Genomic DNA, 16,639 nt, shown 5'->3' on the forward strand with positions numbered 1-16,639 from the left:
AATTAGAATTAGAACTGCATTTCTTGTTTATTTTTCTTTTTGATAAAAAAAAATCTGAAATTAGACCAAATTAGTACTAGAAGGTTCCTATAATGCTTACTAAAACAAACATGTAGAAATCATCAATTGATTCATTTAGCTTTTACGTGTGAAGCACGTAGAAACGATGTGAATTGATCTGGCCAAGCAAATTCCGTTTCTACTAGGGCCGCCTCTTAGAAGTTACGTGAAAACTTTAGTGGAAAAATACCACACAGCTTTTCACGTAACTTCAACGTGAATATTTTTTGAGTGAATTGACCAAAAGAAAAAAAGCAAAAAAAGGTAAACAGAAAAATCACTTTTTTCGATATGAATTTTCAGCCAATATTGGGATGGAATCTAGAAGAATATGATAGAATTTGCCGTCAGCAACACAATTCACGTGTTTTTTCAGGAATTTATCGTTTAAATTGCGGAAAATTTGAAAATCAAAAACCCAAACTATGATTTGTTATGCACGCAAAATCCACATAACACAGATCTGTGTAAAATTTGACACAGATCGCCCAAAACCGGGAATACACAGAATCTGTGTAAAAGGCTTGTACACAGAAGTGCGTACAGCCGTTGTCTGTCAAATCTGTGTAATTTTTCAACCAGTGACCTGTGTAAAATTTTACACAGATCTGGGTAAATTATTTCAGGCACATTTTTTTACTTCTATATTAATAAAAAAACGTTTTAAATACTTTAATTAAATCAAAATAAAACAAGATTGATGTTTATTGATGTTCAACAGTGTCTGTCGCTGAATTATTTTACATCTTTCGGTAGATATCATATTGGACGATGTTGGAGCTAGTTTGGTCCCGGAAAGTGATCTAGTTTTCTTGGAGCGATGATGTATACGTTCCTGGCAGAGCGTTCCACTTCAGGGCCTGCACATCTAGGCTTTCGGACGCAGGAATTTGGCTTCATTGACATCATTCATTCAATCAACGCTATGCAAAAATATAAAGTTAGGTTAGGGTAAGTGAATATAAAGTATAATTTTCTTACCATCATCCGCCGACTCTTGACCAACTAACAATTCCTAGGATACGGCAACGATTCCAGTGCAATAGGTCCGCTATCTGGAAAGTTGACTTGTTTAATAAAAGCAATTCATGTAATATTTTTTCGAAAAATTACCCGCCATCTTTGCTAACTGCTGGTTGCTCTGACTGCTGAAAAAATGCCAACACTTTTTTACCCAGATTTAAAAGGGAAGCTGATCGAAAATCTGTGTAACTTTTTACACAGATCTGTGTTGAAAATTTACACAGTTTTGACAGCTACACTCAGCCAAAACAATCCATACCAGCCATAAGGATACCTTATAGATTTTTTCCATACACAAACCATATAGATTTTATAGGATCAATCAATGGATTTTTTTCCATAAGATAACCTTATAGACGCAATATATGATAAATTGTTGCTTTCATAATCACACCGTATATAATTTATATATGAGAAGCCTATAGTTTTTGGTAGATATATGACAAACTTATGATTTTTCCCGAGATTTTTCCGCCTTTTAAATGCTACAAAATTTAATTAGCCAGAGTTTCAAAATTTATTTCAATCAAATTATAATACATAACAACATTCGCAACATCTCTTCTGGCGAGGTTTCGTCGTCTTAACAGTTTTCTTCGGGGGAGTCCTATTTACGGCCGGTCAGCGTTCCGGAAACGCCCGCCGCGACTGTGAAGATTGAACTTCGTGGCCAAAGTTGCCTTCCTAGCGGGTGATGCGTTCCGCGCCGGAGGGCCGCCTTCGCAGTCCTTCAACCTTCATCGGCTTTGTAGTCGCTCACTTTTTTCACGCGGTTTAGCATCGAGCGGTCAATGTTTTCGGCGTTTCATCGACTGCCTGTCCGCAGCCCCGTGAGACAGGTTTCTGAAGAGGTGATCTCAGCAGGTTTAGGGGCTTGAGATGCTTCCGATGACTGCAAAGAAATGAAAAAAGACGGTAATTCAAAAGTTCTAAGCTAATTTGATCAAACTTACCGATTTGACGATCTACTTTTCAGCACTCTGCTGCTGTTGATCTTTCTTCCCCCAAACTTGAAGCTCATCTCGGGTTACTCTGGTACCGGCGGCCGTGGACATACTGACACTCCACCAGATTTGACTGTCGCATTTGCACACTGTTCCGGTTGGTCATGGGTTGAGCCGTCTGAAGTGTAACGAATACTTCCGGTGAGGCACAACCTTAGGCACGACGATCATCGAACAACCTCCGCGACGGACTGAACTTCCTTGTAAGGCTTGGTCAAGTAGTGCCTTCCACGCCGGTCTAAAACCTTCCCTCGGTGGAAGGCGTTCGATTTCGGACACCACTTGACCGCCGGCCCGGGAACAACTGCGAAAGATTTTTGAATTCACAGAAGACTTTCCCCGACGAACTTTCAACTGGTCCATTTCCAGGCGAGGTGTTTTTTTCTGAAAACTTGAAAACAAACCGAATTGAAAATTAAAAACAAACGAAGAACATAAAACTGTTCAACAAACCTGAGATATGCTGGAGCCTGCTTTGCCAGTTGTTTGATGTGCTCCGTCATAGTACATTTACTGTTTATATGGTTTACCATATGACTTTTTCACATAAACAACATTAATGAATGTCATAAGTGAACCTTATAAATTAAATAAAATCTATCATAAGCCATATGTTAAGCATATGAAATGTAAAAATGAGAATGTTTTCGACGTATATATGGTTTGCCATATGAATTCCAAAAGATATTTTGGCTGAGTGTAGAACATGTTCAACAACCCAGACGGAAAAGGGGAGCGCCTGGCGGGCGTTTTGTCTTGGGCGCTGCACTTAGCTGCGCAAGACGTCTGGCAGATTTTCCCCCCGACTGGCCCAAGAATGTTGCCAGAATTCTGGCGAATATGCAACAAACCGGTCGTGCACGGTTCAACCGATTGAACCGATTGGTTTTGTGCCAGACAGCTGTGAGTTATCCCGCCAGATTTTCGCCAGATTCGTCGGGCGTCACGCAAAACCTGGCTAAAAGAAATGTGCCAAGTGTGTCTGAACTGCACGACAAACGTCCGCCTGCGCCAGACACTCAAATTTACCAGATTTTTTCCGACCGGGAACCTGTGTAATTTTTTACACAGATCTGTGTTATCAGGATTTTGCGTGTATGCTTTGGTCGGAATAGGGTTACCATCCCCCCGGTGTTAACAATGGTAAGGGGGCGTTCTTTTATTACGTAACGCAGTTAGGGGGGAGGGGGTTTCAGCGTCTGTTACGAAAATTGGGAGAGGGGGGTGTGCTGAAAAAATATGTTACGTAACGCAAAATTTTCAAATAAGCAATCATAACAATTTGAAAAAGACCTTGTGTTACGCGTTGCACGGGGTAGGGGGGATCGTTTATCTGTTACGATTTGTTACGAAGGGGGGGGGGAAGGAGGGGGGTTAAAAATCCAAAATTTTGCGTTACGTAATAAAAGAACGCTCTCTTAAATGGCGGTGTTTTCACATGGAAATATTGTTTTTTTTTAGTTTCAAACATCAGATGTCTTTTTAAGATTCTCATTAAGTACTGTTGCAAGCGATTCGTATGATGATTGTTTTACACCGATATAAATCTTTTTTTTTTCATTCGCAGTTAATCAATTCGCTTAATCAATAATATTTATTGAAATAACAATGTCAACATTAATGTGTTTCTTGAATCTTTCATACATTTGGTCAATGCTATCGTCTCGTTGAAAACAGATATTTTAAATGTTTTATAACATACAGTCAAACCTCGCATAGTTTGCAGACGACAATACGACATAATATGTTTGCAATCTTTTAAGGCAATTTGTTGGTCTTGTTCAACCTACAATTAGCTTCAAAAAGTTGGCAAATATGTTGTGTCGTTTAAGAGTATTAGAAGAAATACAAATACAACCTTTTTGCATTGAATTCAAATAAGGAGGTTCTGAAATCTGTGTCTCTCAATACATGTTTTTATCATGGATAATTTTTTACAGCACTAGAACTCAATTGATTGATTTTCTTTAAAAGGAAGACTTTAAATGCTATAAGTAGGCTTAGTGATTTTTCACGCTCGGAAATAGCAAATTTCACGGGGACCTCAATTTTCAAATCACCAAATTTCACGCAAATTTCGCAGAACGTAAAAATGTTAAAATTACTCTCAAAATCTTATATTTAAAATACAGCAACTACTTGTTATGCTTCATTATAAATAATTCTTCAATAAACAAAAAAAAATCTCACTAAATTTGAATGTAACACATAAACAAATCTTCAAATTTTCAAAAAAAATCTACTTGGTTTATGGATGGGCTCTATTTATATTTTGAAACAAAATTTATTGAACTGCTTTTTTAATATTCGACTAATAAAGCTAATTCGTTGATTTGCTTCTGTTTAAGATTACATTTTATTGAATTTCATATCAAAGCCAGATTCAACAATATTGTTCAGCAAAAAGTAGTAAAATAGTTTTAATTTTCTGCAAAAATTAGCTCATTCAAAATATTTTTAAAGGTTTTTATTAAAAATTTAAAACTAAATTTAAAATCAAACAGCAAAATTCGCAATTCGCAATTTTCAGTGTAAGAACGGGCCTTGACCGATCTTATGCACTAGGTTCCCGACGAACACGCACTGCCCTTACACCTACATCTCACCCTTGCTCTGAGTCAGTACGAGCAGCACGCTAGAACACGCTTTGAGTGTTCGTGCCAGGCATGCACACCTTCTTTTCCGGTTACGCATTTTAACTCGGCCGGGGGTGGTACATTACGTAGGGTTTGATGTAAGTATAAGCGCCTAACCATTTAAAGTGTGCCTATCAACTTTAATTTAAGCAAAAACTGTTTTATTTTTAGTTTGAATTCAAAAACTTATTGTTATTTACTGTGTATTATTTTCTCCTGAAATCTTCCCTATTGTTGAGTCTGTTTATCTGTTGCTATTTCTTTTGTCGCGGTGTTTTGTTACAATTTTTGGTCCTAAGCATGTTTCAAAAGTTTACCAAAAATACAATAGTAATATTTGTGTTAATCCTTTAACCATTCCATAAATTGAGTAAGGGCTCAAACCTCACTTGTTTGAAAAAAAGGGTGAAGATTGAAAACAATTGACAGTAAAAGAGAATTTATTTTATAAAAATCAAGTATCAATAGTAAGAGAATGATGAGCGTATTTTGAAGAATTAAAATGAGAAGCTAGATGTATTAGATGTAAAATTAGACAATAGTTAATAAATAGAGATACAAAACAAGCTTAGATTATAGTAATGATAATTTATAGGACAGATAAAGAATTATTCAAATAAATTAATTCGCAATAAAATCAAAAAAGATTAGGCGAATGATAAATAGACTTGATATTACTAGTACATTAAGGAAAAGTATATTTGTAAGGAAAAAAAAAAACAAAACAAAGTCTGTTACAGCAGTATCACTTGATAGAAAAGAGTGGAAATGCTTTGAGATATAAGAGAATCAAAATTAAAATCAAATGTTGGATATTAAATAGAAGAATCAGTGAAGAATTGGGAATCAGCTGAGAATGAAGAAAAGAGAAACCCCGTTGTGCGATGTTTCAGGTACATCCACAGCAGTTGACTCAACATACTGCGAATCAAAACAATACCGTCTACAATCACAAATTACTTCCCTTTCCCACATTGTCGCGCCCCTTTCTTTTAGCCGTCTCGACTCTGACCCGCGGTGGTCAAAGTTTTACGATCCGTTTCCACAGGCCACCAGCTAGGTCATCATGAAAACCAAGCCAACGTGGAGGTAAGAAAATAGGACACTCATAAGGAACCAGAGCTATACTGTTCTGATCAAGATAATTCGGATGATCTAACAGAACTACGGATGTAGTTAGTTACGCTCCTTCCAGGATGTTCCTTACGTGGACGTCAACCGAAGAGCACGCAACAAGGGCAGTGCCATTGCATGCTCTTAGGTATCAATCCTTGGCCTGCAATTTAAAATCAAACAGCAAAAATGATTAAATTGGTTGCGAAATCGAATTTTTTATACAAAAAAAAAAACAGACTTAACTTTTACGGGAATCATCAATCCAGAAAATCAAATAAACAGGACTCAGAAAAATATTAAATATTTTTAAAAGGTGATTTCAAAGATATAAAATACTCTTTATTTTATTTTGAATCAAACAAAGCTAAATTCTTTTAATTTCTTTCAAAACTACACCTTTCAAAAAATTGTAGTATTTTTTTTACTACAGCGAATAAAAATATTACTAAATAAAGTTAGTTTCTAAAAAAACTGCAAAATCCGAACAATTCTTCAAATGGTTCATATCAAGCTTTTTAATTTAAAACTAATCAAATTGACTCAAATAGTCTTTATGATTAAAATATTTATTATAATGTTATATGAAAAAAAAAAAAAACGATTTGACAAAATAATAAATTACAAGAATTTCAAATCGCCAAAATTCACTAACCCTATATATGTATTATTAATTGAACAGAAGTTCCTAAGATCAATACATGTTTTTATCACAGATAATTTTTTACAGCACTAGAACTCAATTGAAAAGCATAAGCATAAGCATAGGTGCCCACCCGCAGTTGCTACTCCGTTATTGACCAGGACCTCCAGAAGTTACATCCACGAGCCGTGGAAGATAAGTGGGTGCTATCTTTCCTCGCTTCGCAACTTCTCAAAGGCCCCTATCATGCTGATCAATACCGGCGCCGGCCACGACCAGTGGTAGGGTCACGGGGAAGTGGATGGGAATGTTAGTCCGATACTTGAGTGATAGAGACCGCCCAATCGACTGCTTCTCCGACAAAGTATCACATGAGTTTTGAGGGGGTTAGTAGATGGGTATGAGGTCAGGATTCACGAGTGGCAGTGATGTGACCATGAGCATTTTGTTTATCGGTTGAAATTTTTAAATCTTAGGCAGCCGGCTGCGGAAAGATAAATAATTGATTATTTAAAAAGTTTGTTTTAATCGAACGCGTGCCAACCGAGCGGTAGTGCTATGGGCTGGACTTATCAGTATATTTTTACTGTTGGTACAATTAAGATAACGCGAGCAAATGTCAAAAATAGTAGATGAGTTAATACTAAAGCTGCCAGTTGGAATAAATTATTACGATCAACGAATATAAACGAAAAGAAAACAGGACACCACGTAACCGATTGTAATGAAATTAAAACAATAACTTAAACGAACTTAACCGGCGGCGTGCCTTCCTATCAACGATGATAAAAGAAGGACTTATAAATTTAAAATATAAAAAGACTCCAAAAACACGTTGCATAGTAACCGCGAAGTCCCGCTACTCACAATCGAATCCGAAAGATAGCTATCTAGAATTTTAAATATAGTATTAATTCGACCGCGATCCTCCAGAAATTCTTCGTCGGCGTGCCTTCCGATCAACGGTGATGTAAGAAGGGCTTTATTCATTAAAATGATTTTATATCATAAGCCTTAAAACATATTCGTCGGCGTGCCTTCCGATCATCGATGATATAGAAAGGACTTAATCCAGCAATACGACTTGCTTGTCTCGAAAAAAGAATTCGGATCGTTTCTATCGAAAACTATGTAAAGAGAACAAAAATAAACTCATTGGCCAACGAACGCGCGAACTAAAAATAAAGAAAAAAGAAGAAGAAGAAGACCAATCACCCCATGAACACAAACAGCGACACAAAAGAGATGAAAACAACACGAATCAGAAGAAATCCAATCACCCCATGCACTCGAACAGCGACACAAAAGAGACGGAAAATAACACGAAAAAACAGGACTGAGCGTCCACACAGGCACCGCACTACTCATGCCATTGTTTAATTATAATGACCAATCACCCCATGCACTCGAACAGCGACACAAAAGAGACGGAAAATAACACGAAAAAACAGGACTGAGCGTCCACACAGGCACCGCACTACTGATGCCATTATTTAATTATAATGACCAATCACCCCATGCACTCGAACAGCGACACAAAAGAGACGGAAAATAACACGAAAAAACAGGACTGAGCGTCCACACAGGCACCGCACTACTGATGCCATTATTTAATTATAATGACCAATCACCCCATGCACTCGAACAGCGACACAAAAGAGACGGAAAATAACACGAAAAAACAGGACTGAGCGTCTACAGCACTAGAACTCAATTGATTGATTTTCTTTAAAAGGAAGACTTTAAATGCTATAAGTAGGCTTAGTGATTTTTCACGCTCGGAAATAGCAAATTTCACGGGGACCTCAATTTTCAAATCACCAAATTTCACGCAAATTTCGCAGAACGTAAAAATGTTAAAATTACTCTCAAAATCTTATATTTAAAATACAGCAACTACTTGTTATGCTTCATTATAAATAATTCTTCAATAAACAAAAAAAAATCTCACTAAATTTGAATGTAACACATAAACAAATCTTCAAATTTTCAAAAAAAATCTACTTGGTTTATGGATGGGCTCTATTTATATTTTGAAACAAAATTTATTGAACTGCTTTTTTAATATTCGACTAATAAAGCTAATTCGTTGATTTGCTTCTGTTTAAGATTACATTTTATTGAATTTCATATCAAAGCCAGATTCAACAATATTGTTCAGCAAAAAGTAGTAAAATAGTTTTAATTTTCTGCAAAAATTAGCTCATTCAAAATATTTTTAAAGGTTTTTATTAAAAATTTAAAACTAAATTTAAAATCAAACAGCAAAAATGATTAAATTGGTTGCGAAATCGAATTTTTTATACAAAAAAAAACAGACTTAACTTTTACGGGAATCATCAATCCAGAAAATCAAATAAACAGGACTCAGAAAAATATTAAATATTTTTAAAAGGTGATTTCAAAGATATAAAATACTCTTTATTTTATTTTGAATCAAACAAAGCTAAATTCTTTTAATTTCTTTCAAAACTACACCTTTCAAAAAATTGTAGTATTTTTTTTTACTACAGCGAATAAAAATATTACTAAATAAAGTTAGTTTCTAAAAAAACTGCAAAATCCGAACAATTCTTCAAATGGTTCATATCAAGCTTTTTAATTTAAAACTAATCAAATTGACTCAAATAGTCTTTATGATTAAAATATTTATTATAATGTTATATGAAAAAAAAAAACGATTTGACAAAATAATAAATTACAAGAATTTCAAATCGCCAAAATTCACTAACCCTATATATGTATTATTAATTGAACAGAAGTTCCTAAGATTATTTTTATTCTTATTTGAGTTTGATAAAATATTTTGAGAAAAATCGTTATAGTTTCTCACAAACATAAAATTTCACGGGATTTCGCGGAAAAAGACAAATTTCGCGGATTTCACGCTGTCCGCGAAATCGTGAAATTTCACTAACCCTAGCTATAAGTAAACAAATTTGCTGAGTTTATATCACATAATAACGGAAACATGCGTTCACTTAGGTTTGTTCAATCATGGTTGTAAAGATTTCGATTGGCAATGACTTGAATTCGAGTCGATTCAATCTTGTGTTGTACATCCAAAGCTCAGCAGATTTGTTCAACTGGATGGTGCTGGACGGGAGATGCTGCTAATATCAGGTCATCAGCTGAGCTTTGGTATAAACAGTATCTTTTATGAATTTGATAACTGTTCAATCCAAGTGCTTGATAAATTCGTGATCTACGTCAAATTGTTATCTGATTCAATTTCCGATTCTTCCCGTAATGTGTAAACTCTTGTGTTCAAATTAGACTGCACATTCAGGTTTATGAAAGGTTCATCGGGTATTTGTGGAATTTTGATAGCATGCTCAAGGACCTCTGGCAGTCTTGGATTGTTCATAGTGATCGGTACCATTTCGTGGTTCACTGGGTGATTGTTACAATCTTTTAATGGATTCAAATCGGGCTCCTGGGCGAATATCAATGTGGTTGATGTTCCTGTTTTGAAATTAAAGAAATATAAGTAATCAATCAATGGTGAGTAAATTGTAGCACTACCTGTAAACAATGTTTCCTCGGTGGGATTCCGCTGATAGAGGTTTGTGTTTTTCTCGTACCGTCAGGAAGCCAAAAAATTATGATGATCATCACTAATGTTTAATGCGTTCTGCATCTCTACGACATGTCTCAATCTGTGCATAATTTCTTCGTGCAAAACATTGAAACACATGGCCGTTAATGCCATTCCCGACATGATGTAAATAGAGCAAAACCACGTGGTCAAAGTTGATTCTTTGCGAAGTCCCGGAACGACATCTCCAAAACCAATCGTAGACAAGCTCATAAAACAGAAATAAATTCCATCAATAACGGGCCAATCTTCAAGTTTGTAAAGTGCAAATGCACCAAATGCAATGTATACCGACATCATTGCCAGGCAAAGTAAAATTGGTGCGAGTATGCTAAGCCCATGCAAATGCATAGAAATTTCGCTATCCGAATCTATGTCGCTTAACATTGGTGTATGCTTTTCCGGCGAATGAAGGTTGTTGATCAAGGTACCCGAACGGACATAATAGGGTTCTTTCAAAGCAATTTCTTGTGCTCGAAGCTCCATCAGCTGGCGTTTGCGCCTCATCCGAAGTTCTTTCTCCGCCATTCGCTTTTCATCGTAACAGCAGTAGCCACAATTTGAGCATAAGCAGCAACACAATGCCCTGGCAAAAGAAGAACTAATTTAACATGATTTCTGTATAATTCTGACATGCATGATATTACCGGGAAAATACACCGCGAGCTACTTTCGCTAATATTCCACCTGTACTCGACAAATATACCAAAGTCAATGGAATTCCTAGGATTGCGTACACGAGCGTCACGACTCTTCCTAGTGTGGTTCGTGGAGCTATATTTCCGTAGCCTAAAATAAAAATTATTAATTTTCAGATTAAACTATAAAACACACTAGAGCAATTGTCCACCTAACCCGGAAATTGTAAATGTAAAACGGAACAAAAAAAGAAAAACAATACAAGACATGTTAAAAAACTTTCTGTGCAAGAATGGGCGTGTGCGGCTGAAGCAAATAAAAGAAAAGGTAAACCCAGGTATAGATGCAAGCAAAAAAGCTCTACAAATATCGAACCCTATTACGCTGTTTGAAACGGACTTCAACTTGTGAGTAAGAAGTGGTGAAGCCTTTTTTTCTTGTCTCATCCCGTTTTAGAGCTGTAATCCGATCCCTTCTCCTTGGCTTAACCGATTAATTTAAATTTGCAGTGAATCTGTTTGCCAAATTCTAGGTCATAATTTATTATGAGAGCTTTCACCCAATCGTATTATCGTAAGATTTTCAAGTCCATAACGGCATTCTTAGAGCGCGCCTCTTTACGATGGAGGGAGTTAACGTTCCAACGATCTTAAAATTCTAAATATTCTACTAGCCTTGTAAAAATCATTATTTTCCAAACATTTAATATTTACATCAGTTCTAATTTCATGTTCACTTTACTGTCGCTCGAAGCTAGTCCGTCCCATATGTTCGTCAATTTTGAGGTAATGATGCAGTTTGGTTCGAAATCATGTAATCTATCAGAAAAACCAATAAAATTTAGTACTTTGTTCTAGAAAACCGTAGAAAATCCACTTTTTCGTGAAATTCTAACACGCAGTCTTATGGGCGGGACAACATTGACATGCGTTTTCTCGGCTTGCTGTTTTTACATATGAGCAGTTCTCTACGGAATCAGTCTTTTTTCTTTAATTTTAATTTTTGTATTTTTTAATCCGGCTTAAACTTTTTTGGTGCCTTCGGTATGCCCAAAGAAGCCATTTTGCATCATTAGATTGTCCATATTATTTTCCATACAAATTTGGCAGCTGTCCATACAAAAATGATATGTGAAAATTCAAAAATCTGTATCTTTTGAAAGAATTTTTTGATCGATTTGGTGTCTTCGGCAAAGTTGTAGGTATGGATATGGACTACACCGAAAAAAAATGATACACGGTTAAAATTCCTTGGCGATTTTTAATTTCACTTTTTGTCACTAAAACTTGATTTGCAAAAAAACACTATATTTATTTATTTTTTTATTTTTTGATATGTTTCAGAGGACATCAAATGCCAACTTTTCAGACATTTCAAGAATGGATACAATTTTTTTCAAAAAATCGAAATATTGGTCGCAAATTTTTTTCAATTTCATTTTTCGGTGTAAAATTGAACTTGCAATCAAAAAGCACTTTGGTAAAATTTTGATAAAGTGCACTCGGATGCAATCGGACCATTAGTTGCTGAGATATCGACATTAGAAAATTGTGGGTTGTTTGGGTGAGACTTAGAAAACATCAATTTTCTTGTTTAAACCTTTGCATGGCAATATCTCAGCAACTGAGGGTCGTATCAACAAAATCCAAAAAAGCAAAATATAGAGAATTTTCTAAGCTTTTCAAAAATATTTTTTTCAAAAGTGGGCAAACATGGGCACTATGTAAAAAAAACAATAATTGCGACTATTTTGAAAAAAGTTACATAAAAATGGCTATAACTTGAAAACGGTGCACTTTATCAAAATTTCACTAAAGTACTTTTTGACATTTGTAGTGCACCATTGCATCGGAATGCATTGAAACATCACAAGCGTTAAAGCGGCCATGCCTACTGCGTAAAGCCGTATCGCAGAGATGACTCGTAATTGGGTTGAGTTTGAGCACTGAGTGTTCGAACAACAATACAATTCTGAATCGACAGGGGAGGAAGAAGCGTGGGGACACACCACCATACGCTCCGAGATTTTTTGGTTGTATTCGTTGGGAGCACCATGCTAAGAAGGTTTGGTACTCCGGGACCCTCTGGGATGGGACATTGTATTTCCACGAATGCCCTGGACACTATTGTACGATCAGTACCTAGCTGGACTCGGTCACTGACAACGACCGGCGGCTCAGTGACCGACGAAATAGTCGGCGGGCCAGATGCGGGCATAAAAATGTCAAAATCTCTTCCCCCCTCACTTCGTCTCACCATCCAGCTGCAGCTTTGTTGACAAACAAACGGAGCACGCGGTCGCATGATGGCGGCATCGAGCCAGAATTAGGAGTGATCATGTGATTAAAAATGAAAGTTTTTTCAAGAAAAATAATATTTTTCCGACCGAATAAAAAAATTGCGAGCATGTTCAAACAATTATTTCTGATATCGGAGAAGTGATAAAAAACAAAATGTTAATCCATAATTTTTCTATAAATTGATTTTTTTTCACTCCAACTGGGAACCCTAGGTCTATCCACGACCGTTTCCAATGACCGTGAGAAGATGCCAGAAAATCCAGCTACGAGCTAAATCCACAATATTTGCCGTGGTTATAGCGCCACAACTCGCTCCAACTTTGCAAATCAAGTTTTAGTAACAAAAAGTGAAATTAAAAATCGCCAAGGAATTTTAACCGTGTATCATTTTTTTTTCAGTGTAGTCCATATCCATACCTACAACTTTGCCGAAGACACCAAATCTCAGAAAATGATCGAGCTACAAGACAACTAGGTGATTTCATCTTGCCCCTACCGAGAACCGAGTTCGGTATGAAAAGGGTCGCTTATGTTGGGTGCAAGCTGCATAACGAGTTGCCGACGGTTTGTAAAAATGCGAGTCAGGGTGCTTTCGAGCTGTCGTTACGGAACCACATCAAGTCAAAAATAATAGACTACCTTGTCTAAACACCCGCCACTAAAGAGTTTTCTTCTCTGCTTTCCGGTCGCCACCGCCCGCCGCCCACCACCGTCGTCCACCGCCCACCACCCGCCGCCCGCCGCCCACCACCCGCCGTCCACCGCCCACCGCCCGCCGCCCGCCGCCAACTGCTACCCGCCACCAACCGCCCACTACCAGCAACTGCGGCTTACAACCCGCACCCAGTGCTTATATGATTTAGATTTTAGCTTTTTTTAATTTATGTAATAGTTTGCACAGCCTTTAAAGAGAAACTGTTCTCACTGGCATACGTGCATAGCAGTCCGAGCCTAACCTTTAAAAAATAAAATAAAAGGTAGGTGAAATATTCGGTATTAAAAAAATTAAAAAAAATTAAAAAAAAATCGATCAAAAAATTCCTTCAAAAGATACAGATTTTTGAATTTTTACACATCATTTTTGTATGGACAGCTGCCAAATTTGCATGGAAAATTATATGGACAATCTAATGATGCAAAATGGCTTCTTTGGGCTTACCAAAGGCACTAAAAAAGTTTCAGCCGGATTAAAAAATACAGAAAAAATCGAACGACCGAAATCTCAGAGAATTGCTCATATGGGACGGACTCGATTGAGCGGCAGTTTATAAGTGTTCCAATTTCCATATAAACTTACCTATAGTGCTCAGAACAGTTAGAGAGTAAAAGAAACTCCTAGAAAATGTCCATTCATGCTCCAGTTGGGTCTGTTGCTGAACGAGTATTGCACTGGTTGGGGATGATGTAATATCCAGAGACACCATTTCTTCTGATAGTCTTTTGATTATTTGGTCCTGAAAACGGGCGATTTCAAGCGATGCCAACCTTTAAATCGATACAAAAAATGTTAAACATCGTTTTGAAGCGATCTTTATGCTGATTTATTCATATGAGAATAGATTTTGCCAATTTTGTTTAAAAATAAACTAATTCTAAAGCTTAAAATTTATAATTTATATTTTTTTTCATAAAATCTTTTTTATTAGGTCCTTTTTGGTATTGGGACCTGGTTAGGACCGAATCGGCTTTTGTAATTACATTTTTCTTAAAGCTAAGAGTAATTACAGTGGATCTTGTGTGTAAATGTTAGTGAGAGGGGAGCCAATTACCCGCGGCATGCTCGGGGTTAGTAGGGAAGGGATTGATGTTAAAAGACGAGGCGTGGGAAGGGAAGGGAGATTGTGTAGGGGTCTTGGTTGGCTCTTCTGACCTTTGTTTTGTCCTCAGCCGCAACTAGGTATCCAGCTGCTGGGGGGCGATCTTGCTCTGTTTCCGGTGCAAACCAGGAACTACGGCTTTGTGTAAAGGCGATTTATAGTAATGAAAAAATAACTGAAGAAAACTAACTGTAGAAAAACTAATGGATATTTTGACCTTACTTATAAATGGTACAAAAGGACAGTAGTGGCAAAACAACAAAACCTATGCTGCATATAAGGGTGGTCCAAATCCGGGCTTTCTCGGGCTACCCCATCACTAGGCTAAATTCTAAATTTGATCTAAATCTGACCACAGGAACCCCTCCCTCTAATCGTTTGAAGTTTGTATGGGAAAAATCGGCAAAATGTATGGAGAAAAGCAATTGTTTCAGTGTTTTACCTTTGGAGGGCGCAATAGTCATCCAATCTTTATCAATTTTCAGATGTAGGACCTTCTGTTAACGCACATCGTAGCGGATGTGGTCCTGTGTGTCGGGGGGTGAAACTTTGTGATCCGGTAAGCAAACGCGATTTACTTAGGGACAACTTTATTGCGGGGAACAATTGAAATTGACGGGTTACAAGATCGGTTTATTTAGACTACTTATCTTGCCCCTGAGGAGGGGTGACTGTCCCGGTCGACCATCTGGTCAGAAGTGTCTTGTGGTTGAGGTCTGGTCTGTTCCTAAGCTAGTCAAGTTCTTTGCGACCGGGAAGTCTACAAACTTTACAAAGACAAACCTATTCGTGTCCTGAAACGACTACAAACATTGAACATAAAGGTACACGAAGGGCTACTGAGATTGTGTGTGTGGTGTAACATACATAATCTACAGTGTTGTCTGAAAGTGTTTCTACTAGATCGTCAATTTTGGTTAATTGGGCGTTAACACCTTCATTAAATTTAGAACAACTTTCCCGAAGACACCATATTTTTAAGAGTTTATGCTGACAAATTATTATTAGTCAAGTGATTAGAGGGAAGGGTTCCCGTGGTCAGAATGAGCACAAATTTGGAATTTAGCCTAGTGATGGGTCAATCTCTGATTCCAGAGGGTAGCCCGAGAAAGCCCGGATTTGGACCACCATACTGCATATGCTGTTTGCTTACCTAGTCCAGTTTTCCTTGTAAAGTATGTTAAGAGATACCGTAATATCCCATATATTTTCGACCGTTCTTTGTCTTGCTTCCAATGCATCGAGCAGTACCTGCTGTGAAAGTGTGTGATTATCGCTGCGTGTTGAAACGGGCTTCAGGTGGCGATTAGTGGATGCTAGCATACGCTGTTGCATCTGATTTGCACCTCCCTCTATGGCAAGGAAGATGAACGATCCTTTGAAAAAAGATTTATGGTATTTAGAATACAGTTTTTTCAATTTTAAATACATTTCTATATCAGCTAAAGGACTGCTGGTAACCTAATGTGAATAATATGATGCTTATTGAAAACAAATATGAACTAATAATGCATAATTGAAAAAATCTTATGACAATTTAAAATAATAATTATATTTTTAAAATAATAGCTTACCTAGCAATGTGTACCCGAACAACAGAGTGCAAATGCCGAGATTGGTAAGGATTGCGGCCCAAAATTTGAAGAATTTTTGCTCTGGCAAGAGCAACATCCATACTTGGTAGTTTTGTTGCTGCTGATGGCTATCGTTGTAGATGTTTGGGTTACATTTTTCAAAACCGTACTCATCTCACTTCTCTGCAGTGGGTTTACTCCATTAGCCGTAAAAGGAGTGTATGAGTCGTAC

The 16,639-nt window shown here is 37.0% G+C and overlaps 1 protein-coding gene and 1 long non-coding RNA gene across 5 annotated transcripts; both read right to left on the minus strand.

The window, feature by feature from the left end:
- Positions 1 to 721: 721 nt before the first annotated feature.
- LOC119770827 lies at positions 722 to 2,971 on the minus strand. Its single transcript, XR_005279012.1, has 2 exons — positions 1,042 to 2,971; positions 722 to 983 (listed from the first exon to the last, which is right to left on the minus strand). It is a non-coding gene; the product is annotated as an uncharacterized LOC119770827 (long non-coding RNA).
- Positions 2,972 to 9,110: 6,139 nt separating this feature from the next.
- On the minus strand, positions 9,111 to 16,639 carry LOC6047955. 4 transcript variants are annotated; one of them, XR_005279006.1, is made up of 6 exons: positions 16,408 to 16,639; positions 15,987 to 16,209; positions 14,314 to 14,501; positions 10,725 to 10,866; positions 10,005 to 10,663; positions 9,111 to 9,944 (listed from the first exon to the last, which is right to left on the minus strand). XR_005279006.1 is itself a non-coding variant. In XM_038266383.1 (4 exons), exons 1-4 carry the CDS (start codon positions 16,502 to 16,504, stop codon positions 14,487 to 14,489), a joined length of 420 nt encoding a protein of 139 aa, XP_038122311.1. In that variant the 5' UTR covers positions 16,505 to 16,639; the 3' UTR covers positions 14,442 to 14,486. The 4 variants fall into 4 exon arrangements, 1 of the variants encoding a protein (XP_038122311.1); XR_005279007.1 differs by lacking the exon at positions 16,408 to 16,639 and adding an exon at positions 14,887 to 15,008 and having other exon boundaries at positions 15,987 to 16,121; XR_005279008.1 differs by lacking the exon at positions 16,408 to 16,639 and adding an exon at positions 14,887 to 14,971 and having other exon boundaries at positions 15,987 to 16,100.

Source organism: Culex quinquefasciatus, chromosome 3 (assembly GCF_015732765.1).
Source record: "Culex quinquefasciatus strain JHB chromosome 3, VPISU_Cqui_1.0_pri_paternal, whole genome shotgun sequence".
Lineage (NCBI taxonomy): Eukaryota > Metazoa > Arthropoda > Insecta > Diptera > Culicidae > Culex > Culex quinquefasciatus.

Bases quoted from the DNA above. Each gene is read 5' to 3' on its own strand.
- LOC6047955 (XM_038266383.1), bottom strand. From the start codon at position 16,504: ATGTTGCTCTTGCCAGAGCAAAAATTCTTCAAATTTTGGGCCGCAATC. The intron at 16,210-16,407 runs GTAAGCTATTAT...CTTTTTTCAAAG, and splicing joins GTTCGGGTACACATTGCTAG to GATCGTTCATCTTCCTTGCC. The intron at 14,972-15,986 runs GTAAGCAAACAG...CTTTACACAAAG, and splicing joins TACAAGGAAAACTGGACTAG to CCGTAGTTCCTGGTTTGCAC.